Below are 14,476 nucleotides of genomic sequence, written 5' to 3'. Positions count from 1 at the left end.
GTGACGTAAAATAAATTATTAATATTTGAAAAGATATATGCAAAAAATTAGAGTTTTATTATTAAAAATGTAAAATATTGTTTTAATTAGGGGTTTAAATGAAATAAAAATTCATTGGTGACATTTTTATTTTTACATTTTGTGTACAAAAATTTGAATGAGCCTTAAGAATGACGCCACTATTGTGTTTTTAAAATTGAGCAATAACTACAACTTTTTGTTACGCCTGCAGAAAGAAACCTTTCTGAAATGAATAGGCAACTTGAACAATTAAAATTTAAGCGTATATTTTGAGATCATAAATTTTAAATTTAATATAAAAAAAATATTTTTTAGTAAATTTTCCAAATTCATGTACAATAGAGAATTTATTATAAAAAAGTGTAGTTTTGTAAAATTACATTGTTTATAAATAGAACACTCTGGAATGATTTGGATGGAATTAGAATTAAAATTAACTACCACCACTGAAGCAAAAATTCTGAAATTTGATTTAATATTTTAGTGGATCATTTATGAATATTAATAATTACATACATAAAACCAAGTTCAAAAAATAAAATTGTAATAAATAATAAAATTAAAAATTTTTATAACCTCATTATTAATTCTCATAACAAAAATTAAAAATTATACTGTAAATATAAGAAAATAAATCTCAAACTATTAATTTTATATATGTGTAAATGTAATAAACTAGTATTTTGTGGTAATTTAAAGTGAGGATACATTTTAATTTAATTTATTTTATAAGTTTCACTAAATGTGCATAATTTTTGATTTTGAAAATCATAAATTCACAACAATAAAATGTGTAAATGTGTGATCTTTGATTCACAGATATTTGATAAGTGTATATTAGCAATCAAAATTGTGAGTTTTATCAAAAAAACCTGAGCTCTTATTCTTAAATTGTAATGGTACACCTATAATTACAAAAATGTACATACGAATACTGATTGGGTTCGAACGTTTTCGATGTTTTAATATTCCTAAATATGTTTCTTGAACACACCAAAATTTAATAAAATATTTATATTATACTAAATATTCACCGAAAAAATAGAAAACTTACAAAAATATACATATACACTAACTTAGAAAATACTTAGTATAATACACTAAATTATTCTAGATAAAATGTGAACATCAATCTTATATTAAGACACAACATTCGTTAAGTATGCAAATTTTATAAATTTACTAACAATTAAACAGACACAATAAATACATAAAATTATAGAAATAAATAAGAGTCAAATTGTATGTTAACATTCTAAAATAGTATTTTATAAAAAAGTATTGCTTCTGTTTAATTGATATATAGTGCAAATATATCAAACACTAACTAAATGATTAAGGCAAAATATAAGGCAATACATGACACAGTAGTATTTTTTATGATTTTTTCTGGGTGTTCAAACATTATCAAAATACCTCAATTCCTTGAATAAAATCAGTACTTATCAATTAATAGTGATATACCTTAAACTATGGTCTAAGCAAAAAAATTAAAAATATAAAAATACTAAAAAACGACTAGAAACATTTTTAATTGAACTGTTTTGCGACACCCTGACATTATTTTAGGCTACCTATAACAGAATGTCTGTTGCAGTCTACAACATCTAAAGCTGGTATTTAACAACAACGATTGATTGGAGATAAACGAAATGCACTGAATACTTCTATTGAGGAAAAACGGAGGGAATTTGTTTGAATAGAATCTTTAATACTTAGATTTATCCTTTATCATATCAATATGTAAATATATTATTAAAAAATAATAACAAAGATATCTTATTCAGTTTTCCTCCAATCTTAAATATTTAATACACATTAATATTTATTAACAAATCCACTGGTTTCTGGTAATAATTCCAAATAAGTATATTGACAAATTGTATCACAGTTGAACAGTAATAAAAAAGCATTAAATTAACAAACTGTAAATCTACAAAAAATTTTGATTTCACACGTAACATAGTGAAATACGAAAATGATAGGCATAAAATCATACTTAAGTGGACATAAGCTCAATTATCATTACGTTTTTGAGGCACATTGAAATATATTTGTTATAGCCTTATTCACAGGCCAATTTACTATCAAAACTGCTCAGGGCTATTGCAAATGCTTGGAATGCACATAATGGATACCTGAAAACATATAATTTTGTTAGTAATCAGTCTTTCAAAGCATAATATAAATGAGAGAAAATATGTTTTCACCTATAGTCCATGGTAAAGATGTCCTCCGCAACACGACCAAACTGCATAACGATGTACTCAGTGTCGCTGTCGTGCACAATTTGAAAATTCTTGACTGACGCCTGCGTCACTCGTCCGTGGAAATTCAACACATACGATTGAGTTTCGTCGTTCCATACAGGAGTCTTATTATGAAGCTCAATCATATTTGAAGTATTTTTCGCTTTCCAGGATTCTATTAAACCCTCACTGTCGTCCTGTAACAATATCACAATTAGCTACAGTTATTTGTTTTTTTTTTTTTTTTTGGATGCATATTGAAAATGAAATACTTGTTGGTACAAATTAGTATTTGTATTTATAATTAGTTACCTGAGGATGTATGGCAACCCGTTCCTCGTCAACCATACCCGGAAGTAAAACGGTCATCTTTCGCGGTCCTTTAAAGCCCAAAACATTAGTGTCGTACATCACCGCTGCCAATTCCTGCCTCGGAGTCGCTCCTTCTTTAAAATTTGCCTTCCTAGGCGACACTCCATTATCGAATATTGTAAATTGTGTACCCAATAAATTCGAACGTAATTTACCTGAAGACGCAAAGATTATATATTTACATAAAAAATTAAATATTTAGTAAATCACCAACAAATGCGTCGCCACCTCTGGAAAGATCAGTGGGGTCAGTACTGATGAGGTAGTTACTGGTCGCACTCTTTTTTCGTTTCCTACCAGCTAGAAGGAACACTTTCTTTCCATAGTCCCGTTCCAAGTGCAAAAAATATGTGGGGTACAATCCTCGGTCCATACCCTTTCTGTCCCTGGTTATCCTACATTTATATAAAACTTTTAAGTGGGCCGGCTGTAGGACGAATTTTTCCACGTTACCCTCAATATTGCCTTCGATTTCGGTATTCTATAAATTTTAGTTTAATAATGTATAATAAACCAACAACTGTAAGACGTACCCCATTATTTTGATTAATAAAATTGGGTTTATCTGCAATGGGGTTAATAGGAACATTGCCATTACTTGGTGTGGTAGCTGTCACTGGAGAGGATTCATCGTCTTCTACATCCATTAAATCGGGATTTCCTGTGGTTAAATCTTCCACAATATCATCTGAGGAGGGAAATATAATATAACAAAATTATAATCAAATTTACGATGGACGTTAGTTATAATTATACACAGTGAAATGAAATTTTGTCTTTAAGAAAAATAAAACGCATAATATTTGTAAATAATGCAAAACTGAAAGTTATAAAATAAAAAACAATGTCAGTTAAGTGTATATATTATATATTTTTGAATATTTTAGTCGTGGAAAAAATATAATTAATATTTTAACTAAAATATCACTAAACTGATGAATAATAAAATTTTCATAATTCAAAATTATAATTTATACATATTTATTAGTACCGTCAATTATTAAAGTAAACTTTTAAATATGGAAATTTAAGATTTAAAAATAACATTTGAGGTAAATTATGTAGTTTATGATATCATGGTTAAAAAACAAGTGCAAAATAAACAATTTAGAAAATTAAATATACATTTTATGTATATGGTACAAAATCTTTTACATAAGAAAAAATAACAAAAATTAATTAATATCCTATTTAAATATGTATAGAAAATGTAAATGATGTGAATTTTAGAGTGTTAATAGTAGTATAATTAGTATTTTTGAAACAGTTAATATTGTAAATGCTAAAATTTAATAAAACAAATTATAATTTAAAAAGTATATAAGAGTAATATACGTAAAATAATGTATGAACTAAAAAATTATTCACATAAATAATGAAATAATTTCAATTATTATTATATTATTATTAATTATTAATAATTTTGTAAATTACGTTAATACTGTTAGTAAATAGAGTGTAATAAACAACATGTTAAATATATATTTGTGATACATAATTAGATTTAAAAGAAAGTTTTTAACTAAAATCGATTGCGACTCGGTTAAACCTAAATGCATACGGAAAATACAACGATAACATCATTTAAGTTTTTTTATCTTTTATTCTAATATTATTCCTGACTTATTGATCAACTCACATCAAATAAGGTGGTAGTTTATATCATTGGAACTGTTTGCTTCTTGGAATATAAAATTACTCTTTACATCAGTGTTCTGCAGATGTATGTAAAACAGAAATTACACTGTTCTAAACTTTAAGGAAATCATGAATTTTTAATGTAATGAATGATAAAAACAGATTTTTAATTTTCTTACTATGAAATCATTATATAAAGTCAATTGTTCTAGACATATCTTATTTATTCATTATAATCAATATTTGTGCATACATATAATTTATTGTATAACCATATAGTGACTAAAATAAATAAAAATAAAAGGTAATGTTGTGTTTGCGGTTGATAAGTATGGGTATATCCCCAACGTACGTCACCGACAACCGGCGTGAGCTTCATACGCTGTGTTGCCATTCACATTTCATTTCATTATTTTCTTATTAGTCTTTGCGCTTTTGTGTCTTGTGCCTCGTTTTGTGTATTTGTATTTTTACATAGTTTTATTTGTTAATGGTATTTTTGATATGTTTATTCTATTAAAATGTACTTATTATTATTTGTTTATTTTCAGCATTGTTATTTCGTTCTTAAATTTTAAACAAGTTATTTTTTGAGGTAATTGGAGTCTCAAATGAGGTACCAAATTTTATATAAAATTCCTAACTAGTTTTTCTTTAATAATAATAAATAATAATAATAATTAATAATTAGTATACTTTTCTTTCAAATTGGAGATTATATGTAATGTTTAGCTTTACTTTTATGGTTCGTATAAAACTTTTGTTAATTGTTTAGACTCGCAGCTCCTAATTTTGGCTTTAAAAAATAGAAAGAAAGACATTCTTCCTATTATTTTTTTCAAAATATTGTACTCGCGCCGAAGAGTATGTTTTCAACAAGTAAAAAATTAAGATTTTCTTATAGAAAATTCAATTTTAAGTTGAAAAATATTGACTAATGAGATTTTTCATTGAAATTTTTATGAACAATTTTTTTATATTGTGTTCCTATTTTTCTCAATAAGTTCAACAAAAATAAAATATATTCAAAAAAAAAAAATAAATAAATAAAAACCTAATATAACCTAACCTGACCTATATTTTTTTCAGAAAGTTCATCAAAAAAAATTGTCAATATTAAATTTAATAAAAATTACAAAATTTTCAAAAATTCAACAGAAATTGACAAATTACATTATTGACAATTTTTTTATATTCTATTTTTAATGAACTGAAAAATAGGTCAGGTTAGGTTACATTAGGTTTCCATTTCTTTTTTTTTTTTGAAAATATCCACCAGCAAAATTTCGTTCATCTTGAAAATAATATGGTTCATACTCAAAATGTTGAGAACATGTGGATGGGATGCAAAAGGAAACTTCGTCACCAATTTGGAACTACAGAAGATTTATTTCTCTCATATATGCATGAATTTATTTGGAGAAATAAATTCCGAAACGGGGGCCATTTCAATGCCATACTTAAGTGCATTAGACAACAATATCCTCTCTTACAATAAATTTTAATTCCGTATTTATTGTTTCGTTTCATTTCTTTCGAATTATTTGCCACAACAAAGCATGATATAATGTCAAATAAAAATAAATTACAATTTCTCCAAATACGACTTATAACACAAATTGGCAACACCGCCCGCAATTTAGAAGTAAAGCGGGCAGATAGCGACGTACGTTCTGCATAGGTTCATACTTATCAACCGCAAACACAACATTACCAAATAAAATAAATTTAATTATAAATAAGTTCGGAAATATTCATATTTTTCCTAATAAGATTCCATTTTTATATAAAAAAACTACTAACAAAATATTTATTGCTATAAACTTAACGTAATTTAATAAATTAATTTAAACTTAATTAATTTAAATAAATTTAATAAATACATAAATTATATTTGATTTATATGAAAAAAATAATTTATAAACACCAGTTCTTTTGGGTTAAAAGTATGAAAATATTTATTTATTTCAATCAATAAAATCGGAGATTGCAATGGTCATTTTATTGTTTAACTAATATTGATATTTTGGGGCGTTTTTATTAAAAAAGAAAGTACTTACCAACACTTTCAGCACTTGACATTACAGATATAACCTGATCAGGATTATTGTCAAGGCTCATTGAATATTGTAAAGGCCCATCATACCCTACAAACAGAAATGAGAATAGGACGATTGATTTAATCAATTAATATCGTCCTTACCGTGTAATTCTCTTTTATTTCCACTATTACATCTAATTTTGGCTGAATTGTTTCTAATATCTGAGGCTTGTATCATACCAGACGTCATTCGTTTTTGTTTCATTTTGTTCTCCATTATTTGACGCTGAAATATCGAATAAACATTGTGATTGATTGTATTATTGGGTTTTTAAAAATAACAATTCCATCTTACCTGCTGTTCGAGCTTTTGGCTTCTTGAATCCATTTTTCGAGTACACGCACAACGCAACGATGTGTTTGTATATTAAACTAAGTTACTCCGGGAGATATTTGATCGATTTCAACAGTGAAAACTTCAAAAAATAGCGGAACTTCGTTTTGTTTACGAATCTATCTCCGCTACTACAACATTCAGCCGCTCGTGTCACGTGACTGACGATTGACCTCCATTTTTCCATTACTTATTTGATATTTAGTATATGTCGATGCCCTACTTATAATTTCTAAGATGTCTTATTTATAATAAGAATATGTCTATTTTCAATTGAGCATTTATTGCGAAGATGGTGTAAATTGAATTTATTCTCCCATTTTATTGGAGTTATGCAACTACTTTTACTCATTACTGGAAAAACTGTTAATATTGCCTTTTCTTACTCTTTTTTTAGTGTATACCGCTGAATATAAACGTTTATTGAAAAGCTTAATTATATAATATTCATTTACTTAATTTTTTAAATTTATATATTTAAGAGTCATCTAGTGGGAAACAGTTTACTTAAATGAAAGTCAAATTATTGGTAACCTGTTTTATCATCCTTGAACGAATTGGTGATTTGGATGTCAGTGTATGTGTCAAATTTTTCTTTGAGCTGACAAGATTTTTATAAATAATGGACTCCCATCCATCTAAATCGGACATAGAAGCGGTGTTTAATAGGTTAAGAACAATACCCGCCAACAAGGTAATGATTTTTACGTTAATAATAAATTCACATATGTTTAATTAGCGAAAATAGGTTATAAGAACCTTGTTTGTTATTTTCGTGACGTGTTCATTGTGAATTACTTTTGCAGACATGTTTCGATTGCAATGCAAAAAATCCATCCTGGTCCAGTGTAACCTATGGAATTTTTATATGCCTAGACTGTTCAGCAGTCCATCGAAGTTTGGGGGTACATTTAACATTTGTAAGGTCCACACAGTTGGATACTAATTGGACATGGGTTCAGTTGAGACAGATGCAATTAGGAGGAAATAGCAATGCTGTAAATTTATTTTACATTTTAAGGAAGTGTATAATTTTAATGAGTATTTCTTTTAGTTGCAATTCTTCCAACAACACAATTGTGTTACTACAGATGCACAGAAGAAATATAATTCTCGGGCTGCACAGTTGTACCGAGAAAAACTGCACCAAGCTGCTGTCAGTTCTTTGAAAAATAACAAGGAGGTAAGGTTCATTATTTTTATCTTTAACATTGTTTTAAATAATTAATGTCAAAGTAATATTTATTCTAGTTGGAACATACATATTCTGGTTTCTTCCTCAAGGAGAACCAACAGGTTAGCGTTTTAAAACGCTTTTTCTTTTCATGGCTATTATTAACATCCTCTAATATTTTGTGTTGTTTTCCATAACTAATATTAGTCATTAAGAGTTGTGTTTTTTTTACTTACTAGCTTCATATTCATCCAATTGAAGACAAGAATGACAATACAGAAAAGGAGGTAGATTTCTTCTCTGAACATGAAAATTTTACTTCAACTGAAGTTCCTGATTTGCCAGAGCAGCACTTAAGCAAGGTAATTTATAAAGGGAGGTAAAAACGTGCTAAAATATAAAATATCCTAATTTATAATAAACCCAAAAAATATATGAAATAGGGCTTTCTCAGATAAAAATAATCTAATGTTAATTATGTGGGTGCACCTGTGTTGCTATGTTTGTATCAAGTAAAATCATATTCTATACATATTTTAGTTTTAATGATCAATATAATTACAATTTTAATGGGTACAAATCATACATATTTATAACCCTGACTTGATCATATTTGATTTTAAGTACCTGTTTTTGTGATATAATAATATTTTTTTTTATGTTTAGAATACTGTTACTTCATCAAACCCTGGTGAGGGACCAAAGGTTGACTTTTCACAGTCTGCAGAACCTAGAAAATCAACAATCACAGCAAGGAAAGCTCCTGCTAAAAAGTCTGGTGTAAGTCTATATTGCATAACAATAATAAAATACTTATTAAAGAGCATTTTAAAGAATTGGAAAAATGTACATAACTAAACTTATTAATACAATGTACTAATTTATAATTACAATTAAAATTTTATCATAACATCTCATTGAAATAAAAAAAAATAATTCAAATTGGTCATTTGTTACTGAAATAAAAATTTTATTTTTCATTGAAAAATGATGTCTGAAATAATTGATATATTTTATTAAAATTTATTTATAATATTTTCATTGAAGTGTGTTATAACAATAATAATAGAAAATTACAATTAGTATTGTAGGATAATTATATTTTACTTTTTCTAATGTTAAAGCTATACATTTCAGTTGGGCGCCAAGAAAACTGGTCTGGGTGCTACAAAAGTGAAGACGAATTTCGCTGATTTGGAACGTGAGGCCGAACTGGCTGAACAATCACGTCTCCGAGCCATTGAAGAAACGGCCAAAGCAGCTGCCCTTTCAGCCAAGGAGCAAGAGGAGAGGGACGCCGCTGTCAGACTAGCATATAAAGATTTAGGCAAGGAAGTACAAAAGAAGGAGGAACAAGTCCGTAAGCAGGATCCACGCAAGGCGGAACAGGTCGAGCGACTCGGAATGGGAATCGGATCTAGAACGTGAGTAATGAAATTGTTTATGAAATATCTGAAATGTCAATTGACATTAACGGTTTTTTTGGTTCTATGTGTTTATTGGGAAAAATTGTAATTATTGTCACTCTTTTGATGATAATTGTAGTTATATTTCTCTTAATATTTTTGCCAAAAAAATAGGGGTGTATCACATTCGGCAGTCAGCGATATGCAGGTGATAGAACAAGAAAATCAACAGTCACAACCATCAACTCTTAGTTCCCTGGGGAAATTACGGATATCAGATAATGACAGTTTCTTTGACGATTATTCGTCGTTTTCGATGTCCTACGATCGCATGTACAGAAACAGTCCATCGTCCACAAGCAGCGGTTATGCTAGTGCAAAAGCTGATCTACTGGCTGAAGCAAGTAATAACTCAGCCAGAGGCACAGATAGCTGGGTCATCGTGGATGATACACCAGAGAAACCCAAACCTAGTTTTAGTTCTTATGGTAGGTGCAAACCTTCAATGTGGATTATGGTAGTAACATAATTGTTGTTACAGATAAACCAAGAGTGGTTGACAAATCTCCCGGAGGTGGAGATGAGGCACAAAAGAAATTTGGTAACGCGAAAGCCATCTCGTCTGATCAATTCTTTAATAATCAGGAAACTGATTATGAAACAAAAGCAAACCTTAATAGATTCCAAGGATCTTCCAGTATTTCATCTGCAGACTTTTTCGGAAATGGAAGTGGTGCGTTGTATTTATATTATCTTTGTATCAGCAGTATATATATATATATATATTTCTTTTAGAAATGCCTCGTAATAATTATGGAAGCAACTTACAACAATATGATTTGGATGATGTAAAAGAAAGTGTGCGACAAGGTGTAACGAAAGTAGCAGGAAAAATTGGTTCCTTAGCTAATGGTTTCATGTCTTCACTACAGGTAATGAATTTACAAAATTCATTAAAAAATTGTTAATACATTCCTTTTTTTCAGGATCGCTATGGTTATTAGCATTGACAAAATTGTTTAAAATATATTACTAATTGCTTGGCACATTTGTGATTCATAAATTTGTTAAAACTAGGTCATTTAGTAAATTTTATGAAAAATGTGCCTTCCTCAATTATTGCCTAATTGTGAGATGTGGTTAAAACTCAGTTTTGTGAATATATATATATATACCAATAGTTATTAGATATGTAAGGATATAAATATAATTATATTTTATTGCAATCAATCAGTTTTTTAGTGAAGTATTTTTATGAGGGTTATCATTTTATACATGTATTGTTACTTTATTATAAGAATTTCTTAGACATCAGAATAAGCTTTCAAAATTTAATGTATTTATTTTATTTGTAATACTTTCTTGTAAATATATAAGTACAAAAACTTTTTTCTTTTTATTTTAATATTTAATCAAATTAAGTTTTAATAAATAATCACACATAAATACAATATAAAAATAACTTTTATTTATAAATAAATAATCCTAAAATGAGTCGTCCAGTGAAGCGATCGATTCCTGTAACAAAAAGTAACATTAAAGTAACATGAATAAAATTATATATACATTTGACATACATTCAATGATTCGTTGCTATCCGTTTCAAACTGACTTTCGGCAATAAGCGCTTCCCTCCGCACACCGCTTAGCCGCAAAGGTTTTCTGACTCGATCGCTACGTGCAGGAGTGTCTCCCTCATGATGTACTTCAATTTCTTCTTTTTGTAACGGACTTAACGTTGATTTTCTAGCTTCCTCCAACAGATTCTCCAGCCATTTTCGAAAACGAATTAATAATTCGCCGTCCTTGTTCATGAGACTCTGATTCACTTCAAACTTGATATCAGTTTTCACCAAGTCGTTCTTTAATGAATCTATTGTTTCTAAGATTTCTGTAAATTCTGGCATGTCCATCTAATAAAAATAAGATTGTTAAACATTTGCTGCACTGTTCCTAAGTGACAATTACACATACTATTCGAGTTTTGTCGAATTTTTCTGCGTTATTTCGCAATTCGTCTGCCATCTTCTGAATTTCTTTTACGATTTCAGACCATGAATTACTATAGGCCACTTTTAGGTCCTCAGTGTCAGCCTTTAAAAGACTATAACAAGTTTGTATCTAAAAAACAACGTTTAAAACATGTTAAATTTTTGTTGATCAAATTTTACATACATTGTCAAGTATCAATTGAAATACTGCATTATGAGTGAGATTAGCACATTCAAAAATAGAATTTAATAACATTTCATTATCATCTAGTTTACTATCCCTTATTTCAATAAGATCCTGAGCATATTTTAACTCAATTTTTCGCCAACTTTCATATGTACTTGGAAAAAATTCCTTAAATTCTTCACTATAAGTGTCTTCTGTGAAGCTTTTAATAGCATTATTTAGTTTTTTTGTATTATTATGATATTCATCTGACATATGATATTCTTCATAATATTCTTTTAATTGCTTTAAATAATTTTCCTTAAACTGAGCTAGCTGAAATAACAAGTTATAATTTATATATAAAGAAATAAACTTTATTTATTTTACCCTCAGCTGAATTTTTATACTAGCTCCTTCACATCGTTCTAGATAGAGTTGGTGATTACTTTCAATATTAGTTTCCAATGTTGTAAAACAATCCATACACTGCGTTCGTAGTGAATCAGCATTTTTTACAATATTTTCGACAAGTGAAAGTAATTTTTGTTGAGCGGAAATTTCTTCATTTGGTTCTGTAAACGTATGACAAACTGCCATAGAGTACGATTTTATCAGTTCTCTCTGAAAAATATTATACAGTTATTGTAGAAAATAAAAATATATATATATGTACTTTTAATTCAAGAATGTTCATGATTTCATTCTGGATCCACTTTTGTCTTTCGAGTCGCTTTTGTTCTAATTCTTTGGTATTTGCTTCAATTTGTTCCATGTAATTTTCAATCAATTTAAATACTTCTTTGACCCTGGATTCGTTATTTGATGATACGTTAAAAGCTTTTTGAGCCTTCTGTCGCAATACTTCTTCAACCTCCTCTTCCTGTTCTGATATTTTCAGCAATTCCTTGCTCTCTTTACTAAGTTCACTCTGTTCAGTTTCCAATAAACTGGATAAATTTCTTTCTTTTTCTATACGCTCATCTAATTTTACAATTTGATTTTCATATTTAGCTATTTTTTGCCCAGACAATTGAAACGATTCCCGTAGGTCCTCAATTGCTTTTAATTTTATCTGTTGAATTTCTTGTAACTCATTGATAACACCTGTTTCCACTGTAATCCTATTTTCAAGCTCACTTATTTCTAGACGCTTCATTTCTACTTCCTCCAACATATGATTGTGATTCTCTGGATTCACATAGAAAGATGTGCCACCTTTTTGGGTCCTGAAATAAGTTCATTATTTACGTCCCACTTTATAGACACAAAAATTACCTGACTTCTTCCAACTTTCGTTTTAGACGTTCCGCCTCCTCAACTAGCTCCTGTTCCATTTCATCTAAACTCACTATGTCATTAATCTCAGGGTTATTTCTAATATCTCGGGCTCTTTGAGCGTAGTCCAATGTGCTGACGGATTCTTCATAAGAACACATGGCTGGTGAAACCGTTGCGACTATACAAGTTTTGGTTTTGCCCCCAAGACTATCTTGTAGAATGCGTGTCAACTTTGAGTTGCGATAAGGTACGTATTGAACTTTTTTTTCAGTCAAAGCTTGAATGACTCGCCCTAAGATAAAAGAATCTTTTTAATGGAATATGTTTTTACTATTATTCATAGTTACCTAGAGTGAGCAGGGATTTGTTAATGTTGGCTAGTTCCACTGCTCGAATATCTTTCGCTCCACTCTTCGAAATATTCTCGCTGCCGGCCAAATCTACTAGATTCAGTTTACCATTGCGAACCTTATGCTTTCCATTATCAAGCATCTCTTTTATGTGTACTGTCAGTGTAAGAACGGTATGCGATCTTGAACTTTGATGATTTACCAAAGTAGGAGCGGATTTGCGTCTATTATTGCCTTTTTGTAACAAGTCGAATACATCATTGCGATCGCAGACGGTTACTTCTTTCATGCCTTGAATATATACTGAACCCTTGTTGTGTGGATCAGAAAAAATGCTACCAAATAAATATATAGAATTGTTAAGTGTTTAATTCGAGGAGTATTGACTTCATTTTATATTACCAGACGAATTTTTTTAATAGCTGTATAAGGAAAAAAATATTTACAGAAATTACTTAATTATATTAATATGTAGTAACTAATCTATTGTATGAATAATTTTGAAAGGCCCTTTTGCAATTTATTGTATAACATAAATTATTGTTTAAAGACAGACAACTTATTTATTAATTTAAATTAACAAGATATTTTGACCATATATGTATATTGCATTTTTTAAGCTGAGTAAGTTGCTGATTGTTTTTATAAAAATGTTTTAACTACCTTAAAGGTGGAAATTTGTCATCCTCACTCAACAGATCTCTCAGTTCTTCATTATACAACTCAAGGAAAGAAATCCGCATTGTATATTCAACATTTTCCAAACACTCAACTTCACTGAACAACTGAATGGCAGCTCTTGGTATTAATCCAGCTGTCGGATCCTTCAACACATACATTAATACACAAATTTTCATTTAAATAATAAGCAAACTGTACTTGTTGCCAATCATGTTTACTATTTATATCACCGCCAGTCATGGTATAAGTTTTTCCAGTGCCAGTGGCACCATATGCAAAAATTGTACAGTTGAAGCCAGCAATAACATCAGGGATCATTGGTGACACAACATATTGGTACACATCAAATTGGCTGCATTCTGGTCCAAATATTTTATCAACTTTGAACTTCTTGTCCTTAATCAGTAATTCACCTTTAATACCCGTCTGAATTATATTGATTTCATTTCTCAATTCCTCTGCATCTGAGAGGGGTCTGAAATTACAATTAATTAATTAAGCAAATGATTAAACTTATATAAATTTTACTAACCTTATTCGTACAGCAACCTTTACATTTTGTGTTTTGTTAGTGTTGTGTGCCATTCTGTTAAATTAAAATTAAACTTTGATAACTTAAATGTGCTGAAATATTATCACAGAAATAATGTATCTTGATTTTTAATACTGAAAACGAATAACAAAAAATGAAACGACGTTTCTTAAATTTATT

The 14,476-nt window shown here is 28.9% G+C and overlaps 3 protein-coding genes across 3 annotated transcripts; 1 reads left to right on the top strand and 2 right to left on the bottom strand.

The window, feature by feature from the left end:
- Positions 1-110: 110 nt before the first annotated feature.
- On the bottom strand, positions 111-6,850 carry LOC109599193 (protein king tubby). The gene is made up of 8 exons (XM_020015141.2): positions 6,677-6,850; positions 6,484-6,607; positions 6,341-6,427; positions 3,176-3,330; positions 2,853-3,123; positions 2,583-2,797; positions 2,232-2,467; positions 111-2,159 (listed from the first exon to the last, which is right to left on the bottom strand). Exons 1-8 carry the CDS (start codon positions 6,707-6,709, stop codon positions 2,087-2,089), a joined length of 1,194 nt encoding a protein of 397 aa, XP_019870700.2. The 5' UTR covers positions 6,710-6,850; the 3' UTR covers positions 111-2,086.
- A 415-nt stretch (positions 6,851-7,265) lies between these two features.
- LOC109599215 (ADP-ribosylation factor GTPase-activating protein 2) lies at positions 7,266-10,399 on the top strand. The gene is made up of 10 exons (XM_020015174.2): positions 7,266-7,409; positions 7,522-7,713; positions 7,770-7,898; positions 8,129-8,251; positions 8,556-8,669; positions 9,027-9,313; positions 9,470-9,783; positions 9,837-10,028; positions 10,091-10,227; positions 10,282-10,399. The coding sequence occupies exons 1-10, from the start codon at positions 7,338-7,340 to the stop codon at positions 10,297-10,299; spliced, it is 1,578 nt and encodes a 525-aa protein (XP_019870733.1). The 5' UTR covers positions 7,266-7,337; the 3' UTR covers positions 10,300-10,399.
- Positions 10,400-10,625: 226 nt separating this feature from the next.
- LOC109599216 (kinesin-like protein KIF11-A) lies at positions 10,626-14,476 on the bottom strand. Its single transcript, XM_020015175.2, has 11 exons — positions 14,297-14,476; positions 13,963-14,239; positions 13,747-13,907; positions 13,081-13,418; positions 12,731-13,025; positions 12,129-12,681; positions 11,843-12,076; positions 11,471-11,788; positions 11,270-11,416; positions 10,873-11,208; positions 10,626-10,813 (listed from the first exon to the last, which is right to left on the bottom strand). Exons 1-11 carry the CDS (start codon positions 14,347-14,349, stop codon positions 10,781-10,783), a joined length of 2,745 nt encoding a protein of 914 aa, XP_019870734.2. The 5' UTR covers positions 14,350-14,476; the 3' UTR covers positions 10,626-10,780.

Source organism: Aethina tumida, chromosome 7 (genome assembly GCF_024364675.1).
Source record: "Aethina tumida isolate Nest 87 chromosome 7, icAetTumi1.1, whole genome shotgun sequence".
Lineage (NCBI taxonomy): Eukaryota > Metazoa > Arthropoda > Insecta > Coleoptera > Nitidulidae > Aethina > Aethina tumida.
Note: the sequence above shows the minus strand (reverse complement) of the source record. Positions and strands in the feature narration are given on the sequence as shown.

What these genes read in the sequence shown, in the direction of transcription:
- LOC109599215 (XM_020015174.2), top strand. Translation starts at nt 7,338, where the DNA reads ATGGACTCCCATCCATCTAAATCGGACATAGAAGCGGTGTTTAATAGG. An exon ending in GAACAATACCCGCCAACAAG is followed by an intron (nt 7,410 to 7,521) that starts GTAATGATTTTT and finishes TTACTTTTGCAG; the next exon opens with ACATGTTTCGATTGCAATGC. An exon ending in CTTTTTCGGAAATGGAAGTG is followed by an intron (nt 10,029 to 10,090) that starts GTGCGTTGTATT and finishes TATTTCTTTTAG; the next exon opens with AAATGCCTCGTAATAATTAT.
- LOC109599193 (XM_020015141.2), bottom strand. Translation starts at nt 6,709, where the DNA reads ATGGATTCAAGAAGCCAAAAGCTCGAACAGCAG. An exon ending in AAATAAAAGAGAATTACACG is followed by an intron (nt 6,428 to 6,483) that starts GTAAGGACGATA and finishes TTCTGTTTGTAG; the next exon opens with GGTATGATGGGCCTTTACAA. An exon ending in AGGTGGCGACGCATTTGTTG is followed by an intron (nt 2,798 to 2,852) that starts GTGATTTACTAA and finishes TTGCGTCTTCAG; the next exon opens with GTAAATTACGTTCGAATTTA.
- LOC109599216 (XM_020015175.2), bottom strand. Translation starts at nt 14,349, where the DNA reads ATGGCACACAACACTAACAAAACACAAAATGTAAAGGTTGCTGTACGA. An exon ending in GACAAATTTCCACCTTTAAG is followed by an intron (nt 13,419 to 13,746) that starts GTAGTTAAAACA and finishes TTTATTTGGTAG; the next exon opens with CATTTTTTCTGATCCACACA. An exon ending in TGAACATTCTTGAATTAAAA is followed by an intron (nt 12,077 to 12,128) that starts GTACATATATAT and finishes AATATTTTTCAG; the next exon opens with AGAGAACTGATAAAATCGTA.